Raw genomic sequence first — 21420 nt, forward strand, 5'->3', positions numbered from 1 at the left:
ATCTCATGATCTATTCGAACTCTATACTGGACGCGAATGTGTCTTCTTGAACTCGTTTGCTTATTCGTAAGGTAGTGATGTCTTGAGATGTAGTGTGTGTGAATTGTACACGTTCGACACGTTTTGGGTTGAGGTCTCCATTTATGGTGCGTTTTGATGTCATCCAGTCTAGTTCCAATTCATCGTCGTTCGATTATAGCAACGCACATGTGTGCTCCATGGACGGAAATGTGTAACGAGGAACTTCATCTCTCCATGCCTTTCCACAACTGCATTACACTGCTTGTAAAAAATCCGTTTTAAGATATGATCTAACGAAAAGGGTATTATACAAACTACATTTCCGCACTCTTTGGATCCCGATTTAGATAGAAATCCGGCACCTTTGGCACCTGTGGACTCATCTCCTGAGCCTCCCTGCGCACCATCTCCTTACTCCGTTCTCTCTCCTTGGCTTCCGCGTTACCTCCTGTCAACCTCCTTATACCCCTGTTGAATCCTGACCTTGCGCCAGCAGCCATAGGTCTGATCATAGTCTCCAAGAAAAACGGCTTGTCAGGCCCGCCCGGCCGCGCGACGAGCGTCTCATCATCCGAGAACAACTCTTCTGTTTCATCAAGGAATGTACCACCACCGGGAGGTGTACGTTGTGGGAGCGTGCTTGCGGGTGATGTGATGGAGCGCGAGTGCAGACCTGGGCGCGGAGCAGGCGGGCCAACCTGCAGAGCGGCAGCGGTGGAGGAAAAAGCAGTGGGAGTCATGATGGCGGGATCGCGTGGGCCGCGATGGTCAGCAAAGCCCGATTGGAAGGAGGAAACACTTGCGTTGCGCTCGAGGGATTTGTGAAGGATGGGAAGAGTCTGCTGATCGTAAATATTTTCGCGAACGTCAAGCGCGCTATGTGAGAAGGTTGTCACAGGCGAGTGGCCTGGAATGTTGGGCGTGAGATCACCTCCGTCATCATCGTCATCGCCGAAGAAGTCATCTAGACTGTCGAGTTTGAGGACTAGCTCACCCATGTGGCCATCGTCGGGGTGGTGCTCGGAGGTCATTGTTGCGGTGCGTGACTCGGCAGCGAAAGCTGGGCTGAAAGGAGATTCTTCATTGCGGAACTCGATTTTCGGAGTGATAACATGTGCTTCCTCTGAGTTGTCTGCCGGTGCACAAGTCGCCCATACAGCTGAAACATTAGCGCGTGTCTCTAACGAGCGAACAGCAGGCATTGGTATTGACCAGCCGGTTTCCTCTGGAATTCCATATAAGCTGGCTGTCTTCTCGTACTCTTTGCGGAATTCTCTGGTGGTATGCGAGCCAGCCATACTCATTCTCATATGCGCTTTATCGAGTGGTGTCGTCGTACCCGAAATATCCATGACGAGGTCTAAGACTTCCAAGGCGTTGGGGCAGTATTCTGTTTGCAATAGTCGCAGCAGCGGAGAAATAAGATCCGGGCCCTTCGAAACAATTTCAGCTCGACGCATATCAATGTGCGGTATGAGCATACAGAGAAGCTGCATTGTGTTGATTTTGACCCAAGTTAGCTTGGACGCCAGCAGGCTGATGAGCAAAGTCAATACACGGAACTCGAGTTCGGGAAAGAAGGCTGTGCTGAGAGCAGAGACTGCTTGGGCTAGAAAATCGTGCTCGTTGCGGTACCGCTGCGCGGCAAAATGCTCAAGTATAGCGCACAAGTTCGAGTGCCCCTGGGTATTGGCCACTGTGGCTAGCTGCTCGGCAACGAGGGAGGTTGTGTGATATATTTCCCCTGCGTCGAAAACTTGAAGGAATCGAGGAAGATTTGCAAAGATGACAAATGCAAGGCGACTATCGTCCCCAACAAGTTCGTTAGACGGCAAGGTAACAAGACGTTGCAGAAGTCTCAATGTCCGATCGAGACAGACGCTGGACCTTACGCCTTTGTACAACAGCGAGGACAGCCCATCAAACATCCCCTCCCACTTCTCTGGCTTTGCATCGAGTAGAGTTTGCACAGTAGCGGGATCGCTGAGATCCATTTTGTCAAGCAGCTTGTCTAGCATTAACATGCTTTCCATGAATTCGCTCTCGTGGACCGTATTGAGGCATGCACAGGCTGTCCAAAATAGCTGTGGATAGCGGATCAAATCATCCTTCTGCAAATATTCTATTATTTTTCGTATGGTGATAAGGATCTCCATCGTGAAGATTTGGAGCTCGTTGGCATCGTCAGAGATTGTGTTTGATAAGCGGGCGAATATATCGGCAAGCATTCCCTGATCAAGGAAGCTGAGAATTGAGCGGAAAGCCTGTATGGATCGGCAGGCCAGGTGACGAACATGACAGGAAGTCGCCCAGTTCAGAGTGACTTTACCCCATTCTTCTTGGATGCCTGGGTACTTGATATCGAAGACCCTGACTACTTCATTCGTGACATAATTCATGCCTTCGGGTATCCGATCATGAGCATTGTCTTCTTCACTTTTCCCGTTATTCGCTTCGTAAGCCCATATCAGACTGGCGTCGCTTCTGCGGATTGCTTCAATGAAGTCTTCAATAGGCCTTTTATCGACATACTCGTCACCATCTTCGATCTTTGAAAGCACCTGTTCGTGAATGAGGTGAATCAACATCTCGCGGGCTTGATCTTGAACGAGTGGGATATGGTAGTCCCAAAGAATGATGATTACCTCCAGGAGAAGCGGTATGTGCTCCCGAGCAATCTGAACAGGTGGAACTACAAGATCTACCAGCAGAATGAGGCACAACATACCGAGAGTGAAATTGTACTGCTTGCTGCTACTCGGTAGTACAGCTGAAAGATCGGCCATATAAGGTAACGGAGTGATCTCAAACGGCGGGGGCATTGCTTCTTTCTTCTCGAATAGCATAGCTCTGGGGTTTATTTGGAGCAGCAGAAATTCTACGACCTTCGAGCCTGCCGGCGTGCTGGAAAGATAGACCACGATTTGCCTTGCATAGTCTACAAAGTTCTGCTCTCTCTTTTCAAGGCACAGAAAGATGAAGAAGTCGAGAATGAGTTGAACGTTGCCGGCATGCGGTCCGGTCGCAAGCGCTTGCCACAATGCCTGGATCTCGTTGTGGAGAGCATTACCAGAACGTACAGTGATCTCAAACATATTTGATAAAATCATGTAAGAGCCGACAGCAGGACCGCCACTAGGGTCTAACTGTAGCTCGATAGTCTGAATCCAGGGTAACATAGCGGCTACCATGTTGCGCTGGTGGTCTGGTAATAGCGAATTGAAATGACTGGAAAATTCCGAAAACACATGAAATGCGAGATCCGGATGCGTCAGTGCAAGCCTCCTCGATGCCTGGAACTGAGCGTCTTTGTACACTGCGATCGTTTTGTCGGAAATGCTGATGTCGAGTTCTTGTAACTTGGAGTTCCTCCCGTGCCGCTCCTCCATTATCCGCAATAAGCGTAAAGACTTGGCACGAAGATGATTATTCTCGTGGCCTAGAGTATGAAGACCGGCACTCAAGACTTTCCAGAACGGGAGCGAGATAGTATCGTTCTCAAACAGGACTTGGGTTACAACCTCGAAGTAGCTCTCCAGTGCTTTCGAGGAAGTAGCCATGTAGCACTTGTCTATCATCAGGGACACCAGTCGGGGATGATCAGCATTATGTATGATTAGATTGTTCAGAGCTTTCCGTCCCGTCGCTCTGGTTCTATCGCTTGCATCATTGAATATCATCTCAATCCAGGAAAGTATTCGCGCAAAGTCGAAGGTGAGTGTGACTTTACTGTCAGTCGTGATGCTGAGAGGACCTCCACATAGCGCTGCCATGGCACTTAAGGCTGCAGTGCGGAGATTCCGCTTCTCGATTTCCATGGCCGCCGTTGCAATTCCCTTGTTCGTCAAGTCGTCTCGATCAAGTACAGAACGCCTCATCTGGTCCTCGCGCTGTCGTACTTGTGATGGGTTGGGTGAGAAACCACACCAATCCTCCATCAAGGAGAACGCAGCTTTGCGAGCTTGAAAGGGCATCCAAGATAGTGGATCCGCAGTCTTGTTGATGCCTTCAAAGAGCTCCTCCATCAGTCCACAATAGTGAGTCCGTAGCTTCTGGAATTCCCACTCAGCCTGGACTTCAGCATCATTAAGGAATAGTCGTAGGTCCTTCGCGTATGTGACGAGATTGACCAAGATGTCTGGGTCGTTGCGGATGCTCGGCTCTTCTAGAAACCGAGCTGTAAGTTTGTAGACATGAGTAATTTCTGTACGAAGGTGATCCGTTCGTCGACTTCGGCGTGGGCTACTCATTGTACGTTGATGCGGTGCCAAGCGTAATTTCGCCTCTTCACTGCAAGTTGTAACGTGACCAGCGAGACATTCGAGCAGAGTGCGGTAGATCTGGACGTTTATTGAGCCAAGGCCGATGACAGCAGCTTCTCGAATAGATGGATTAGAGGCTGATAAGAACGGAAGCACTCGAGCAAACAGTTCATCTGCAGTCTGAACCTTGTTGGAGCTCTTTTGGGACGATCTCGAACTCTTCCTAGTATGCTGAGACACCAGAACAACAGTGTTCTGAGGGCCACCGATGCTCATCATGGTCGTGCACGCAAATATGAGGTATAATTTCCATTGCTCGATCACCAATTCCGGAGAGGTACTGGCCAGCCTATTGACGCTCCTATTGGCCCCAGGCTCGAAGCCAGGATATGGACTCGCTCTTTGGCCGTCCGCTAGAGTTGCAATCGTGCGCTGCAGCTGAATCAGTCTTCCACATACAATGTCTCTCGTCAGGGCAGCTGTAATTTGAGATAGCTCGAAGCACATCTTGGCCAGATTTGGGAAGACTTTGAACCATAGAGTGAAATCATAAGTCGTCTCGCTGGTACAAAGCTCGATTAGGGTGCTGTGCGAGTTGCTCTTTCTCATGCCCCTCTGTAAGCGACTCCTCTCTGCCAATGACAACTTCTCATCGTGGACATTGAGAACTTTGTCGGGACTTCCTTCCATGAGGAGGATTATCCTGGCAGTGTTGCTGAAATTGAGTGCCGTATCGAACTCTGTCACAAGTCTCAATACTTTGATAGCGTATGATCGTACTCTTCTCGCAGGCGAACAGAGAAAGAAAAGTCCATGTGACTCCACTTCATCCGCATGATGACTGAGTGCTGTCTGGTCTAGTCCAGCACCACGTTTGCTAGCGACAAAATCGTCGACGGATGCGTTGGCGACTTTTTTCTTTTTCGAACGAATGTCTTCGATCCAGATCTCTAGTAGCTCTACATACAGCTTTAGGGTATTCTCAATGTGAGCAGGGCCAAGCATGCCACCGTCGGACATGGTCGAATACCTGTCATCGAAGTTGAAGATGAATCTGGCGAAGCCAAGTGTCACAAGCTGAGCGTACGACAAATGGTGCGGATGAGCTTGACGAGCGATCGCTTTAAGTGATTGTGCTGACGATTGTGCAATGTCTTTCCGGACATGAGCGGTCCCGGTGCACAGTAGGTTCAATACAACGCTGAATTGAGTTTGGGACGGAAGGCAGCGCGGCAAAGCCTGGACAGATACATGTAGTAGATCGTAGAACCCTGCGCGGAAGTCAGGAGAGTTTTGATATTCATCGCGGCGCGTAAAGTTAAACGCTTCTGCCATAGGCGTCTTTGGAGTCGGTACTGCAAACTTTTCGTCTAAAACAGCTTGACCTCCAAACGTGACATCGCACATTACTGCAATATCTCCTAGAATCCTGCAAAATCGAGCATATGACTCTTTGGCGATTTCATCGAACTCGGTCAATATGACAGGTCTAGAGAGTCGCTCCTCTTTCACAAACGATGATTTGGGAGGCATTACAACTGGCGGCCTGGGGCTGTTTGGTAGTGAGGGCATTTCGGGAAAGCCAGTGTAAGGGTCGCTATCGAAGGATGTTGGAAAGGGGGGTTGTTCTCCTTTCTCCAGATCACCCATGATGGCAAGAAAAGCTCTGATTCCTATCACCATTCTTTCGGGTTCTAAAGATTCAACGCGCAGATACTTTTCTGATGAGATCTGATCTGCATTCATGAGAGGGAAGATGATAGTCCGAAAGCAGTAGTCCTGGTGCCGGAATCCGATGAATCGGATGAGTTGTATGATTGGCTCTGCAATCATGGGCTCCGTGGACAGATAGGACCGCTTCCCTGGCACGAAGACCATGCGAATGATCTCATCTAGCTTCTTCACTGCCGTATTCGAGGAATCCGTGCCAAGACGGTAAAGATATGTCCAGACAAGACGACAAATGCTTCTCAGCGAGATTGCGCGCGAAGCACGCTCTTTCAGGCGAGATTGGCACGATAGTGCAGCAGCGAGCCACTGTGAAGCGAAGAGATCTGCAGGTGCCGTACAAAGCATGGCAGCTTGTAAAGGATATGCTTCATGCCAATGTTTGGGCTTCGATATCAGATTAGAGACTCGCGGTCGCAAGATCTCGAAGAATGCTCGCCATTTAGGTTCATTGAACTCTAGCTTTGCGCGAGCGGCTACCGGAAGAAGCAGCTCCTTGAACAGTTGGCAGTATGCGTACTTGACAGGCTGCCCGTGCGCATCTGCGAAGAATCTTCCCAGCGCAGTCATGAAGTCGCATGATCTATGCCATTTACTCTCGGAAGACGTGTCAAGCCTAAGATACCTCATACCCTTAATGAGGAGTGCTGTACCTTTGACGGAGAGACTTGGCGAATTCAAAGATTCCAAGTATCGTCGTGAGACACTCCCAACATTAATGGAATCCATGACTCCTAGAAGCTGACCGAATATCACCCAATTAGCATGTCGTAAAGGAGACTCTTCGAGCGATTCCGGATCTGCTTGAGCTAATTGTGCGAATATGATGTCCTCGAGCCGGCCCGCCATGTCAGGCGTGATGGCATCTAAGGTAGTTTGTCCAATGATCTCCATCAATACTCTGCAGAGGATGTATATCGAGACAGTCGACCTACGCTCTGCTTGTATCAGAGCTAGTTGGCGTTCTGTGGCTTGCTCAGAGATCAGTGCAATGGTATTTGTAGGACTGGTAGGGTCGGGGTTGCCGTTGACAGGCTCAGTATTGCGTCGAGCTAGGCCATTGAACCCGGGAGTATGTGACCGTGGCATGCGGTTCTAAACAAATCAGCTTCCTTCGAGTTCCCTAGCTCTACAGTACTGACCAAATCATTCTTGGCTTGAATGACTTCTTCAGCCTTGGCCTTGCGCCAGAACATCAAAGTATCTGTTAATGGTTTTGGCTTCTGTCGTGCGATATGACCAAGAGCAGATATCAATTGATCAAAGTTCTGATCCACACCAGGCCCACAGATAAGTTCAACTCGAGGTTCGGGCTTGCTGGGCTCACTAACACAACGATTGATTTTTTGGTCAGCCTGTCCCACGAAGGCGTTGAAGAGATGATGTAAGGCATATTCTCCCACAGTCTTTAGATCCTGCGAAGGATGCGATCTGGACTGCGACCGATTATGCGCATCGCGCTTAGTCCTGCTACTTAGCATTCTTTCTGGTCGTCGGTGACTTGTAGGTGCATGTTCTGCAGTCGGTAGCGACGCCTGGTGTATATGTTTTGATGTTCCATTCTGTCCAACTATCGAACCAGTCACCATGTGGTGGTCTCTTGCTTCATCAATGGCCATAGTCGGGCCGTCAAAGGCGCTGAAAGATCCTCCACCAGCAGCAGCAATCATCTGCGGACTCAGAGGACTGGTCGCTGGTGAATTCACGAAGCTTGTATTGCGCGAGTGTTGTATGCCATGCACGATGGAGGTGTTGCGGTGGTGGCCATAGGAAATGGACGGTTTGCGCTCGATACCGCCACTGTCAGGACTTGGGCCAGCCTTTGAACTCGTCGCGACGGGCGTCCGTGCTCTGGGAGAGGCATTCCGTGAGGAGGAGGTGAGTGCGCGACCTCTATTCACTACTGGTTCGTGTGCGGGTATAGAGGGGACCGGGGGAACGGACGAGACGGACTGTAGCTCCGGGTGGTGCGACGCCCCTCCGGCATGTTGTCGTGCTTGCGATGGCAGGGAAGCAGCTAGTGAACGGACGTGCGAAGGTCAGCCTGGCTATACAAGTAGAAGTAATAGGGAGTGGTTTGGTATCATGTTGACATTGCTTCAACTGTTTCGACTGTGGACAGCCGGGATGATGGGGTGCCATGCAGGTGCGTGGGGCTTCGAATATCCCTCTTGAAAGAGCTTGGAGTAGAAAGTAGAAAGCAGTTCAACTCACACATGCCGCCGAGAGGACTGTCTTCATCTGTGCCGGTCGCGTTGGTCTATAGAGACGAAGGCGAAGAGAGCGTTGAGGGAGTCATGTAGAAGGCGAATCTGAAGGTCGATTGAGGTTGTCGAGGAGCAAGATGCGAAAGGAAAAGCGGTGGTAAACGCCTATTGGAATGACTGACCTTCACAGTTCAGTTTGACCAGTAATTACCAGTTCGCTGTTGTATTCAGAAAGGTTAGGGTGCTGGCGCTGGTCGAAGCGTCCTCCCGCTTGGACAAGGATGGATAAGGATGCCCGGTATTAACTAATTAACGTTGCTGTGTACCCGCCCTCCGTGCTGGAGTGCAGCAAGTATCCACTAGCCCTCCTAGGCCAGGTGAGTAGCATATACTAGTCTCTATCTAGAATATATTAGAACGATGTAAAGTAATACTTATGTAGTAAATACTATTGAATAGTGAACGAATGTTCCCTAAGTTTAGTAGTATCTTAGAGAGAGCTATGGTACTACTACTACAGCCCTATATAATTGGCAGAGTCACATAATTTCTATCCTCCAAGAGAGTACGAATAGTTTCCTATACTTTTTCTCTTTCTTCCACTTTAGTAGAGTGTATATATATATATCTATTTATCATATTAATCTGGCTAATCTAATGATTTTCATGATTCAATAAGACTTATATACGAGATAGCCCAAGAGGACTACAGTATGTAATATGTAATTACGGGCTCCATATTAGCACGGAGGGCTGGTAGGTGCCTCGGTGCCTGGGGCTTCACTTAGCCCAGTGATAGATTTCGCAGCACATAACACGTAACGCATCAGGCATCAGGCATCATGGTCTTTGTCGTTGCAAAGGGCTGGATGTTTGTGACTCTGCGGCCATATGGCGTGCAAATACATCGCCAACAACATTCTGCCTCCCCGAGAGCTCACAGCTTGTATCGTGACACTGATTCGGGCGCCGGGACGACGCAGTACATCAGGTAAGGCAGCTTGAAACCTCTGTACACTCTGCTACGGCATATGGGTGCTGTACTGCGGATGGGTTCGTAACAAGCCCGAGTGCGGCCCATGTTATCGAGCCCAACTGGAACATAGAGACCCCCCAGGAATACAAGGGCACGTACATTAAGGTCGATAATCAGGTGTACGCTGAGACTACCCAAGGCGTCGCGTCCTTTTGGAACGCCAATTTTCAGCTCTTTAAGATGGAGGTAGATAGGCGTTGCGTCCACTGCTTCACCAGAGCTGTGCATAATCGAGGTCTTGGAGACATTCTAGGTAGTCATACAACACTCGGCTAACACGATATTAGCATGGCAAAGGAGCATGGATTAGGTTTGATAGCTTGCGCGCGAGACCTAAGAGGCTGTTAACAGTCAAGGTTGGTGGCCTTTGGCTCAAATAATCATTTCTTTTGAATTTTGTATCAGTATGGTCGGAGACTCGTGCTGTCGTTCGGCCATCTTTTCGGGATCCGAACGCGTCGGTCCGCAACCTGCATTTGCGGAGGATTCTTGCAGGCAACGGTAACTCCATCACCTTTCCATTCGCACTATGGACGTGTAAATGTTACCTGCGGCTGACGGAAGAAGCCCACAGTCGTGAGTGCGATGGTCAGGAAACATCAAGTCGTAATAGAAAGATTAGATCCACGCGACAACGCAACGGTCACGGCAACGGCGCATGTCATCAGTGAGTTTTACTTTGCCGAGGATAATAGGCAGTGGTAGTGGTAGGCGGGTATCAGCCACTTTCCGAGTACGAGTCTACGAATCCGCACACCTGCATGCACCACGGAATATCTAATTATCTATCTGATCCATGAGGTCCATCCGGTACTTCGTGCTGCGCCTGTCTAGTCAAGGTGCTCGAGCTGTGTATCCGTTGTATCCGTTGTATCTTGCGTGTTGTTGCGTATAGCGTAGCGAGATGTTACTGTGGAATGAATAATTACACATTTAATAGGTTTGGGTTCGTTTACGCTCGTGATGGATGGTTACATGGAATTAGGATACTCTGCATGCCGTCACTCCAAGAGATTGTCATGTGTATGCTGTGGTGTGAGCAATATTGCTGGGTGGGGACTGGGCGGTATGTCTCGTATGTAGTGTAGTGTATAAAGCATACGCATACCTACAGTCACTCTACAGCCAACCTGTGGGTGGGCTGAGTGATCACTGACGAGAGAGTCTTGAGAACACGGTAATCAGATCCGTCGCCCCAACTTGAAGTGTGTAGTGTAAATACGAGGTCAGGCCGCGTCTCTGGTGCCGCCGCCGACGGCTTCTCCAGCGCCGAAAACAGCCCACATCGTCACTAATTAACCTTAGCTGTATTCTTCCACATCCGTCCACTTTGATTCCCGATCCTCTTTCTCTTGTCTGTGTAGACTACTTGTCCATTCTCTCCTGCATTCAGCCCTCTCTCGCCAGATATTCCCTTGCTTCTACGATCTAGGCATTTTGTCATCCTTACCTGGACCTGTCCAGAGACATCCTTGGTACGCTCCTCCCATCGCGCTCATCGCACTCCGGCCCAGACTCACATGCTAATACTGCTCATCAGAGCATTGGGCGCACTTGCCCCAGCAATAACACCATGGCTCAACTCGATACTCTCGATCTGATCGTGCTCGTCGTCCTGGCACTTGCAACTGTCGCCTACTTCACCAAAGGAACATATTGGGGTGTGCAGCAAGATCCATATGCCAGCTCCTTCGCCAACGGCAATGGCGCCAAGGCCGGGAAGTCGCGAGATATCATTGAGAAGATGGAGGAGTCGGACAAGAACTGCGTCGTATTCTACGGCTCGCAGACTGGCACAGCCGAGGACTATGCCTCGAGGCTTTCGAAAGAGGGTTACCAGCGCTTCGGCTTGAGAACCATGGTTGCTGATCTCGAGGATTACGACTTTGAGAACCTCGACAAGTTCCCCGAGGACAAACTCGCAATCTTCGTTCTGGCTACCTACGGAGAGGGTGAGCCTACTGACAATGCCGTCGAGTTCTACGAATTCATCAACGGCGAGGACCCCTCTTTCAGCGAGGCCGAAGGTGATACCCCTCTCAAGAATCTGAAGTATGTTGCCTTTGGTCTTGGCAACAACACATACGAACACTACAACTCCATGGTCCGCAATGTCAACAAAGCTCTCGAAAAGCTGGGCGCTACAAGAATTGGTGAAGCTGGCGAAGGTGATGATGGCGCTGGCACCATGGAAGAAGATTTCCTCGCCTGGAAGGAGCCTATGTGGTCAGCTCTGTCTGAGAAACTCGGGCTCGAAGAGCGTGAGGCAGTTTATGAGGCAGTATTTGATGTTCAGGAGAAAGCCGACATTGATGCGAATGCCGACCACGTTTATCTAGGAGAGCCCAACAAAAACCATCTTGAGGGTCAATCGAAGGGTCCTTACGGCGCGAACAATCCTTACATCGCACCAATCTCCGAATCTAAGGAGCTGTTCAAAGCGAAGGACCGAAATTGTTTACATATGGAAATCGACATCGCTGGCTCCAACCTCTCATACACCACTGGCGACCATGTTGCGATCTGGCCTACAAATTCTGGAAAGGAGGTCGACAGATTCCTCAGCATCATCGATCTAGATGTGGATAGACGTCACACAGTCATTGCTGTCAAAGCCCTCGATCCAACCGCCAAGGTACCATTTCCATCACCGACAACATACGAAGCTGTTGTGCGCTATCACATGGAAATCTGCGCCCCCGTTTCTCGTCAGTTCGTAGCCGCTCTCGCCCAGTTCGCACCAAATGACGACGTCAAGGCCGAGGTCACAAAGTTGGGCGAAGACAAGGACTACTTCAACGCGCAGGTCTCCAAGCTGCACCTCAACATCGCGCAGCTCCTCGAAATTCTATCCAAGGGTGAGAAGTGGACCAAGGTCCCTTTTTCGTTCTTCATTGAAGGTATCCACAAGATCCAACCACGATACTATTCTATTTCTTCCTCGTCCCTCGTTCAAAAGGACAAGATATCAATCACAGCCGTAGTGGAATCCTCTTCAGCCCCCAACGCACCTCATGTATTGAAGGGAGTAACTACCAACTACCTCTTGGCCCTCAAGGAGAAGCAACATGGTGTCGAAAATCCCGAGGTCAACGGTCTCAATTACGCAATTACCGGCCCGAGGAACAAGTACGACGGCATACACGTCCCAGTCCATGTGCGCCACTCGAATTTCAAGCTCCCCTCAGATCCCTCGAAACCCATCATCATGGTTGGTCCTGGTACCGGTGTCGCGCCTTTCCGCGGCTTCGTGCAGGAACGTGCTGCACTTGCAAAGAAGGGTGAGAAAGTTGGGAAGACACTCCTCTTCTTCGGCTGCCGCAAAAAGGCTGAGGACTTCATGTACGAAGACGAGTGGAAGGTAGGTCACCCCAAACACATTCTTCCTTAGGGCACATCACTTAACCCGTCATACTAACATGGATAAGCAATACGCCGCCGATCTTGGCGACTCCTTTGAGATGCACACTGCCTTCTCACGAGACGGCCCTGAGAAAGTCTATGTACAGCATAAGATTAAAGCAGTCGCAAAAGAAATTAACGAGCTGCTACAACAAAAGGCTTACTTTTATGTGTGTGGTGACGCCGCAGTTATGGCGCGCGAGGTCAATCAGCTCCTCGGCAAGATCATTTCTGAACAACGTGGGATTCCGGAGCAGAAGGGTGAAGACGCTGTCAAGGCAATGCGTGCGAGCAACCAGTATCAAGAAGATGTATGGTCATGAGCGCGGCTTCAATGAGTCCGTGAAACTAACACACAGATTTTTGGAAACCCTTTTTCTGCAGCATGTCGCGTAGTGTCGCTCTAGTAATTTGATGTCTCTGATTGATGAAAATGGGACTATGACGGTTCTGCTTAGTAAGAAAGTTTGGTCTTGAGTCGAGCTGGAGAGGCGTAATGAATATATGCGCCCTCGAGATACAGCAGTAGATGTAGTAGATAGAGCGATTCTCCGCTTGTTCGGCTAGCATATAGAATTTTCAATTTACCCATCGTACAGATTCATCGGATCGTGCTAGTTCTGTATGAAAACCTGACGCGCTTCGGTTCACAAGACTGAAGTCTGTGGCACTGGCTAGACCAAAATTATATATGCCAGCTGTGTATATGTACTTTACCCTCGGAAGTCTGTTAATTTTTGTGTTCCTCCCGTATAGCATATTGTCTAATCTCTCTGAATGGTATATCATTATAAAAGTCTCCGAAAGATGAACGTCTGTTTGGCTCATACAGTGTGAGTTTCGACAAATATAGGTATATCTACAATACTTATAAACCTATGCCTGAACTGCAAGTTACCCGTATTCGAAGCGCACGTCATATACCCCTTTATAAGCCATCTCTATCGTATACGTCGGTAACCGACTTCCGGCTTCGGCATAGGGGCATGGATGTACTCCGTTTGGACTGTTGTTTGGCTCCGTACGTGGATGGGGACTGAGGATGTTAGTGCCTCATGGACGTAGTTCTGTGGTGTCTGTCAACACTTTTGCTTGTTGTCCTCAAGGGCTCAAGAGTGGCATATGACTATAGCGCGGAGCGATCTTTGCCATGTTTAGGTTTCTGTAAGATTCGCATGCGTTGGAATCATATTTGGGGGAGCTGACGCGATACATAGTAGTGCTCTTTCTTGTTGATACATGTATGGGCTGTAGTCCGATACCGTAATTCTGTGGTTTCCATGGATGTCTCGTTGTGTACGTGTTGTTTTCAGACTGATGTGGTTATCCAACATAGGCTGTCAGATCCATACTGTGCTCTGTACAACGCATGATTTGGTAGTGCTTGTCAGACGAGATTATGGTAGTCGTATGTTCGGTGAGCATTTGGGAATCGACAAATCGCAATCCGCAGATTCTATGGGGCTTTGTTCCTGGGTTTGAGAGATGCTGTGGATGTAGGAGGCTCATTCTGCACTAGGGCGATGTACGTATGCTTTGAGGAGTTCGTGGGCGTTTCGTTTTGTCTGTTCTTTGTGGGTTTGGCTGGCATAGGATAAGAAGCCTGAGGGATAACGCATGTTTTCTGCGTATTCAGAGAACTTCTGAACGTGTAACAAAGTTAGCGATTGTCATGAGATATGAAATAAATGCTCAAGATGGGTTTGCAGATGTGTGATGAGATTGATCGTTGGTCTAGACTGGGGATCGTAGCCGTGAGCTTTATGGTGTCCGTTGACAAGCTTTGGCATCTTGTGGAGGCGATGCAGGACAAGAAGAGGCAAGAATTGGTTTTAGTTCAAGCTAGAATCGTACGCATCCCTATACATCCGGACGCCCCGTCCCTCGGTCGATCGCTGGCTCTTGAGGAGTCTGTGTCCGTGTACTGTCTCCGAATATACTCCTTCAAACTATAATTTCAGTTGGGGGAGGGGATATTCTGACGCCCAGAACGAGTAGATAAGGCCACGAAAGCAAAGGTAGGATTGTTGAAGGACTTCTGTGCACAGTAGGAAGCTGGTGGCCGAGTTGATGCTGAGGATGGGAAAGCATCCATGGTTCCTGGAAGGCTTGGATCAACCACTTTTTCCATAGCGTCAAATGGTCCTAGACGATCTCTTCATGGTCCCTCAGACCTCGAACATAAACCCAAGACCGATTCCGCGGTGCCAACGAGTCCGTACAGAAGCTCATTGTCTCGAGTCAAATCGCCATCACGTATTGCGATGCATCCGAGAAACAGCCGCTCCGACATCCATGAAAGTGCGCCCCTTTCACTCTTGAGGTTCTCCAGACGCGGATGTTTACCATGACACCAAAGCCCTCCACAACATACTATCGTCCTAGATGGTGCTCTTTCTCCCAAATTTAGAAGGCATCGTATGGGAATGACATCATGGTAATGCTGACCTGATCCGAGACGATCCTGTGCGGACGCATCTCTTGGTACACCCGTTGGCTGCGCCTAGCTATTCTGTGAGACATCATCAACACTGCGGCTGCATGACGCATGTCTTAAACACTTCTGGTCGATATGACACTACCTTCTAGGCTCATCAGAATACTGAGACTTATCCTATCAGAGTTTGAACACTGGTTGCTGCTGCCGCAGTTTTGCTAACCATGAGATTCGTAGGTCGACCCCATCTGAAGACCTCATCACCTATAAGACACGGCGGCTCATTCGTATTGTCGATGTAATACAGTGGAAATACATGGCATGCTATGTCTGTGCCGATATACAATACAATCCCTCAACATCAAGGCGTGGAGGGTGATCAGGACCAGTACCCGCGATCCGACATGTACAATGTCCGGTTTAGAACCTTGATAGTCGAATCACCATAGAGACAAGTGTGGAAGGACCCAGGAATTCAACATCTGGATCGTACTGCCCTAGGCATGAAGCCTTAGAAGCTGCAACATTATTTTGCCTGGAAGGACCTTGTGAACCTGCCGGACTTGATGCCATTCCCACTCATTGGAGTGATGCTCAGGAGAATGATGTACGGACTTGGATCCACCAGAGTTATTGGACAGGACACACTTTTGTGGACTTTCATAGGTCTGAAAGATGTGTTTGCATGAAAAGAGCTAGGGGCATTGGTTGACCAACGGCTTGTTGTGGCATTGGCACATCGCACAGCATCACTAATTGCTTGGAGACGTCGTATGACCACGGCTTGCATGGACCCTCCAAAGTGTGCTACATTTCGGCTTATGCATGCGGTTCGAAAAATAAATCATGGTGCTTACGACATCCCGATATAAAGATTTATCGCAGCTGCACAAATCTTCCGTCTGTCTCATGACTTTGATCCTTGCTACTGTCGCATATACGACAAGCATCATGAAAATGGCCAGCAGCTTCTGAAAGTCCACCATCATCGTGGAGGTGATGTTAGATGGGCTTCCGACTGCGCGACTGTGGCAGGCCCTGGCGTTGTTGAACTTGCACCAACGTTTAGGCTCATCCATGTGCTTAGGGTGCCCAGGGAAAGCTGCGGGGTTCAAGACGGACTTCTCTTTGACCCCTGACCGCCGCTTTGACTGAATATACTCGCGCCCTGTTACTCGACACCCACACTCGGTACAGGATGTCTGAGCGGGCTGTCGCTCAAAATGCTCTGAGGCTTCGTTGGCCATCGACTTTTGTGGTAGACCAGCGCCGTCAGATCATCCATTCGAACTATTGCTGAGCGCTAACCCTCGATTGTAGAGCCTGGAGTATAACAAAACTATGCGCAAGCATATGAGCGGCTTGTTTGAAAAAAACTGGGCGAGCGACAATATGTTAGGTCCACAGTGGTAAGGATGGTCGTCGAATTTTCGTCTATGTTTTACGTCTCCTGTTCTATACGAACAGTAAGAATACTACTCCTCGCCTCAGATTGTTCACTTTTGCGATTTGCACAGGCTCGGATACTCGCCCACAACACAGGAAACCACGAATTCTGTGGAGATGTTCCCATGTCCTCGGAATCCAAAAGCTCCAGATCTAGTATCCCCTTCATCCAGTCTGCGCTCGGCTCTTTCTTGGCCTTGCTTTTGCGCGGCATTCCTTGGTTTGCCGTTGGCACATCAGCCATGTCCTTTTTGCCAGTTCTATTGGTAGGTTCTGTCTTCTTATCTTTTTCGTCTCTTCTGTGTCATTCTTTCTGTCGAATCTTTGCTTTAAACACCTGGCAATTCCCTTTTTGTTGGCCCTCCTTGTCATACTTTTAGTCTTCCTTCGTATCCTCTACTCGGTCATCGTACTTTTCAGGAAAGCCGGCATCGAACGCTGCCTTGAATTCACCCTATGGCATTCTGCCTGTGTGGTGGGTGCCAAAGGTTAGCTTCTGCTATGTCGATCGTTTCCAGACCTTGTAGCTGCGTTACTCAATATCTGTCGCACAGCTGCAGTGGTCCTTGGGAACCAGGAACGGCCTGAGCAATGCTCACCATTTCCCTCCGCCTACTTTGTCGCCAACAGCATTTTGTAAGCCTAGCAAGTACAGCGAATCACACCGTGTCAAGGCATTCTGTGTCGTTGAGCTTGACTCGGCTCACGTTCCGAGCCCCGACCCCTGGTCCAATGAACGCATTGAGAGCATTGCGACTGTATACAACCGAAAGCCAAGGCCGTTCGATGTTAGCTGGGCAAGACTGTCCAGTTTCGACGGTACCATCAGAACGTTGGTGCGTGCAGAGTCAGACGGGGTATCGAACAGACTGATCTGGAAAAATAGCAAGGCGTAACGAAGTCAAGAGGAGGTCGTGCTACACAATGCGAAGATTTGTGTGGTTTGTGAGCATTTCGTGCAGCAAGCAGGGGATCCGTGGGGTGGATGGATGTGGCCGCAGCCTCACCGTCTGGTCGAAGCTCGCCGCTCATGTTACACGTGCGGACAGCCATCGTACCCCATCATAATCACTCGTTGAGACATATAAGGAGCTCGGCACCCAAGTGGGCGAAGAAGGCTTTGCTGCAAACTCTGCTATTCTCTCACAGGGCCAGGCTGGAGTTCTATCGATTATCATACAGCTATTCCGCGAATATCATTACGGGCAACATCCGCATTTCCCACCCCCGCAAGACTCGGGAGGCGTCAATATCAAGATTCACACGCAACTCTCCAGTGAAATTTGGTGCATCATTACCGCCATCTGTATCCTGCTGCATATATCTGGACGTGCTCCATCGCTGTCGCCGTCGGCCCTCGAGGAAAGAAGCATTCATTCATTCAGGGGAAAAGAGAATACACTGGCACCTTCCCTCGCTCTCCCTTCGTAGTCTCTCAGTGCAGCGGACATCACAACAGAAAGCTCGGCCCGCAAGCTAGCGGTCTTCCCATTTATAAACGCTCTTTCAATTTCTCGTTCCTCTTTCTCTTCTTCTTGTTCTTCTTCTTCTCCCTCAACACCAACACTTCTACCAGTTCCATCCGCTCAGAGATTGCCAACATTCTTTGTAGCTTTTGACTTCAATACGCTCATCTCTCTTCTTTCAGCTGCATCAGCTTTCTTAGCTGGCCCTTGCAATTGACTATCTCAGTCTTTGCTGCCGCCCGATCTTCAAGCCAACATCCTCAGCGATCAGAACTTGCGTAAAGGTATGCCTTCTCACAATTCATTTTGGTCCAGCATCACTCCCTATGAACGGATACCTGTTTGAATACATTATCACGTCTGCCTTGCGAATTCCTTCTTACTGCAGTCACGGCTCAAGACAGCATGTGTGCATGACATGCTGACAATCATGTAGCTCACACGGCTTCAGCTACAGAACAATCTTCCTCATTTTCAGCCCAGTACATCAACTCTGCAACGTGAGTTACATTCGTATTTATCGTTACAGCGTTTACTTCTCCAATTTCTTTCTATGGCCTCCTGGCAATGTGCACCAATTTGCCCCTTCCCCTACACCCCCCCTCCGGTGAGCTCTGGGCTCATCACTAAACCTGTACCATACTATCGTCGACTCTTCTGTCCTTCAACATCTCCTTCTTTTTATCGGACTTGGCGATGTTCTTATGTATCAAGCTAATTTGCATATAGGTCATCATGTCCTCAGCCAAAGATCAACGCATGGCGGCTTATGCGAACCCCATCAGGGGCCATGGCATGGGTAGCTTCGCACGAGGCGGCACCTTCCTCCCAAGTGGGCCTCATCCGGGGTATCACGGCGGCGATGCTCACATGTCTACTCTCGCGAACGGTATGGGTGCTATGAACCTCCACCACGTTGCCTCCTTTCCTTCAGCAGGCCGTCCTAATGGAAACGTAGCCCAGAACTCATTCGATGCCACCGGTGGCCATAATCAGCAGGTCTTCATGGGTCTTCAGAACCTACAGCCTGGTCAGCACTACTATCTGCCTGGTGCCAATCAGGGACCAAGCAACATGCACCACTCTCCGAGCATGTACTCCCCGTACGTTCCAAACGCATACCCGCCTGGCATGGGCATGATGCCTGACAACAGTCCCATTGGACGTTCTTGGCCTAGCGGCGTTTCTTCAAGCGATGTTCCAAATCTCCTGACTCCTCGTCGTGAGTCTTTGTCTTCGAACGAGGCTGAATATCCCGGCACACCTTTGACTGGCTATGGAATGTACACCAATCCTCAGGTTATGGATCGTTCTCCCAGTGGTGTCTTCACTGCCAGCGCAACTCCTTCACCCAATCAGATGCAGCAGCCGTATGGCATTGGTGCACCAATTTCGAAGGCTGTTGTCACCACGAACCCACCCTCGTCGGTATGCCCAGTCCACATTCAGATCAAGTTGCAGCAAGATCCTCCGATTCCGTCCGCCATTCCCGCACCCAACTCACCTAACAAGCCGCTTGACCGCAGCCTTGAGAACAAGAATGGGGAGACCAATGTCTACATTCGTGGTCTCCAGCCTGAGACCAAGGACGAGGATTTGTTCCAATGGGGAAAGCGTTTCGGAGACATTCAGAGCTCCAAATCGATCATCGACATGAAGACTGATAAGTGCAAAGGGTACATATAAACTTCTCCAGCCTGTCTCCTCTTTTCCCATCACCTCCTCCCATCACCTCCTCCCATCACCTCCTCCCATCACCTCCTCCTATCACCTCCTCCCATCACCTCCTCCCATCACCTCCTCTCATCACCTCCCATAGCCCTCATCGACTGTCCGTACCTATTTGCGTCCTACATATACTGATATATCCTTCAGGTTTGGTTTCATCAAATACTATAACTTCGAAGACGCCGAGCAATGTATCCGTGGCTTTCATCATCTCGGCTATGAAGTTAGCTTTGCTAGAGTTGGGCTCTCTGTGTTTTCTGCATCTATCACGAAATGCTAACCTATCAACAGGAATCATTCTACGCCAAATTGAAGAAGTTCTCTGATGAGGGCAACACCAATCTTTATGTCTCAAACATACCACGAACTATGAATGAACATGCAGGTCACATTCTTCCTTTCTTTTCGCCAATAACTGACATGGAATAGGAACTTGGACTCGTCTTTGCACCCTTCAAGGTGTGTTCTAGCCGCATCTTGCGCGATCAAAACGGAAACGGTCGGGGTGTAGGCTTTGCCCGGTAAGCAGCTGTCATCAGTCCTCTGATTCCTCGACTTTACTAATATGCCAATAGTTTCGAGACTCGTGACATCTGTGAGCAGGTGATACGCCAATTCAACAATCAGCCAATCTCTCGCCCTGGCCAAGGCGGCGAGGAGCATCTCATACAGATCCGATATTCGGATACGCATGAACAGAAAATTCTGAAACAGCAGACTGCAGCAGGTCGCCAATTCCGCGCTCAAGAATACGAAGTCGGTGTTGCGCAAGCTCGTGGCGCATTGAGCGATTCCCGTTTCTTCCCTAACGCCCAACGCAATGAGTTCGAAACTTTCCTCCAGAATAGTGCCTACACTCACCCTAGTGTTTCTGGGGCGACTACACCTTCATCAAAGACAATTCCAAGTGCGCATGCCCCTGGCATGACGGGCATGGCAATGTGGTCCAACGGGAGGTCGCATACATCTGTGCCTGGTATAGCGATCAATGGAATGGCCGCCCCCACTACCATGCCGCAGTCCCCGACCGGCTCCGTCATCTCCTGCGCTCAAGTCTCAGGTGAGGCTGTCCGAATTTCTCGTTCTGGGCCAACGACCCCAACCAAAGGAGAGCGTACTCAGGGCAAGGCTGCGTCTGAGCATGAGTGATAGATTGACGAATACGCGCAGACAATCTGAGCCTACTTCTTACACCATACTGACATAGATACCATCTCATCAACTTATTTACTCGCCTATCGATCTATCGACTTATCACATTGCATCTCTATCTGATTACCGACATTCAGAGCAGGTTCAACCCGCATATATCTCCGATAATTAAACACCTCGCGTCAGCTGGACTCACGGTTCACATCGCTGGATCTTCATTCCTTCATCTTTCCTTTGTCAGTCTGCGTTTCAATGGCTGCCCACTAATACACCTTGTTGATCTTGAGCGCTCATACCTCCGCCGGTGTAGAGTCGTTTGATTGAACGTAAAAGTCTTTCGGGCGGCGTGTTGTTTGTTTTCTCATTGTCCCAATGGCGTTGGCATCTAAAAATTATCATCGGAGGCACTTGCAATCATATTTATTAAGATTAGCCATGCGGCTCCCAGATGTGGTTGAGAGCTGAGCAATGGCTGGCATAGACAGATCGAGAATAATCCGGGCTACATAACTTACAATCAGAGAATCATTTGGGC

The 21420-nt window shown here is 49.5% G+C and overlaps 5 protein-coding genes across 5 annotated transcripts; 4 read left to right on the forward strand and 1 right to left on the reverse strand.

Moving 5' to 3' along the window:
* Positions 1-171: 171 nt before the first annotated feature.
* EJ05DRAFT_97917 (uncharacterized protein) lies at positions 172-8315 on the reverse strand. Its single transcript, XM_033750117.1, has 3 exons — positions 8226-8315; positions 7154-8028; positions 172-7106 (listed from the first exon to the last, which is right to left on the reverse strand). The coding sequence occupies exons 1-3, from the start codon at positions 8227-8229 to the stop codon at positions 336-338; spliced, it is 7650 nt and encodes a 2549-aa protein (XP_033597770.1). The 5' UTR covers positions 8230-8315; the 3' UTR covers positions 172-335.
* Positions 8316-10384: 2069 nt separating this feature from the next.
* On the forward strand, positions 10385-13260 carry EJ05DRAFT_478340 (NADPH-cytochrome P450 reductase). The gene is made up of 3 exons (XM_033744442.1): positions 10385-10729; positions 10795-12615; positions 12683-13260. Exons 2-3 carry the CDS (start codon positions 10828-10830, stop codon positions 12977-12979), a joined length of 2085 nt encoding a protein of 694 aa, XP_033597771.1. The 5' UTR covers positions 10385-10729; positions 10795-10827; the 3' UTR covers positions 12980-13260.
* Positions 13261-16347: 3087 nt separating this feature from the next.
* On the forward strand, positions 16348-17222 carry EJ05DRAFT_97994 (uncharacterized protein). Its single transcript, XM_033750118.1, has 2 exons — positions 16348-16351; positions 16414-17222. The coding sequence occupies exon 2, from the start codon at positions 16509-16511 to the stop codon at positions 16917-16919; it is 411 nt and encodes a 136-aa protein (XP_033597772.1). The 5' UTR covers positions 16348-16351; positions 16414-16508; the 3' UTR covers positions 16920-17222.
* On the forward strand, positions 17198-18189 carry EJ05DRAFT_98382 (uncharacterized protein). Its single transcript, XM_033750119.1, has 2 exons — positions 17198-17375; positions 17426-18189. Exon 2 carries the CDS (start codon positions 17525-17527, stop codon positions 18017-18019), a length of 495 nt encoding a protein of 164 aa, XP_033597773.1. The 5' UTR covers positions 17198-17375; positions 17426-17524; the 3' UTR covers positions 18020-18189.
* Positions 18190-18740: 551 nt separating this feature from the next.
* On the forward strand, positions 18741-20882 carry EJ05DRAFT_488108 (uncharacterized protein; the record flags this gene model as incomplete). Its single annotated transcript, XM_033745672.1, has 4 exons — positions 18741-19681; positions 19881-19956; positions 20163-20254; positions 20309-20882. The coding sequence occupies 4 exons, from the start codon at positions 18741-18743 to the stop codon at positions 20880-20882; spliced, it is 1683 nt and encodes a 560-aa protein (XP_033597774.1).
* Positions 20883-21420: the final 538 nt, after the last annotated feature.

This window comes from Pseudovirgaria hyperparasitica (assembly GCF_010093815.1).
Source record: "Pseudovirgaria hyperparasitica strain CBS 121739 unplaced genomic scaffold EJ05scaffold_13, whole genome shotgun sequence".
In the NCBI taxonomy this organism is placed as follows: Eukaryota; Fungi; Ascomycota; class Dothideomycetes; order Acrospermales; family Acrospermaceae; genus Pseudovirgaria; species Pseudovirgaria hyperparasitica.

Excerpts from the sequence above, each read along its gene's own strand:
- EJ05DRAFT_97917 (XM_033750117.1), bottom strand. Across the intron at positions 7,107-7,153 it reads TTCAAGCCAAGAATGATTTG|AACCGCATGCCACGGTCACA; the intron begins GTCAGTACTGTA and ends TGATTTGTTTAG.
- EJ05DRAFT_478340 (XM_033744442.1), top strand. The coding sequence starts at position 10,828 with ATGGCTCAACTCGATACTCTCGATCTGATCGTGCTCGTCGTCCTGGCA. Across the intron at positions 12,616-12,682 it reads TGTACGAAGACGAGTGGAAG|CAATACGCCGCCGATCTTGG; the intron begins GTAGGTCACCCC and ends AACATGGATAAG.
- EJ05DRAFT_97994 (XM_033750118.1), top strand. The coding sequence starts at position 16,509 with ATGGTCGTCGAATTTTCGTCTATGTTTTACGTCTCCTGTTCTATACGA.
- EJ05DRAFT_98382 (XM_033750119.1), top strand. The coding sequence starts at position 17,525 with ATGGATGTGGCCGCAGCCTCACCGTCTGGTCGAAGCTCGCCGCTCATG.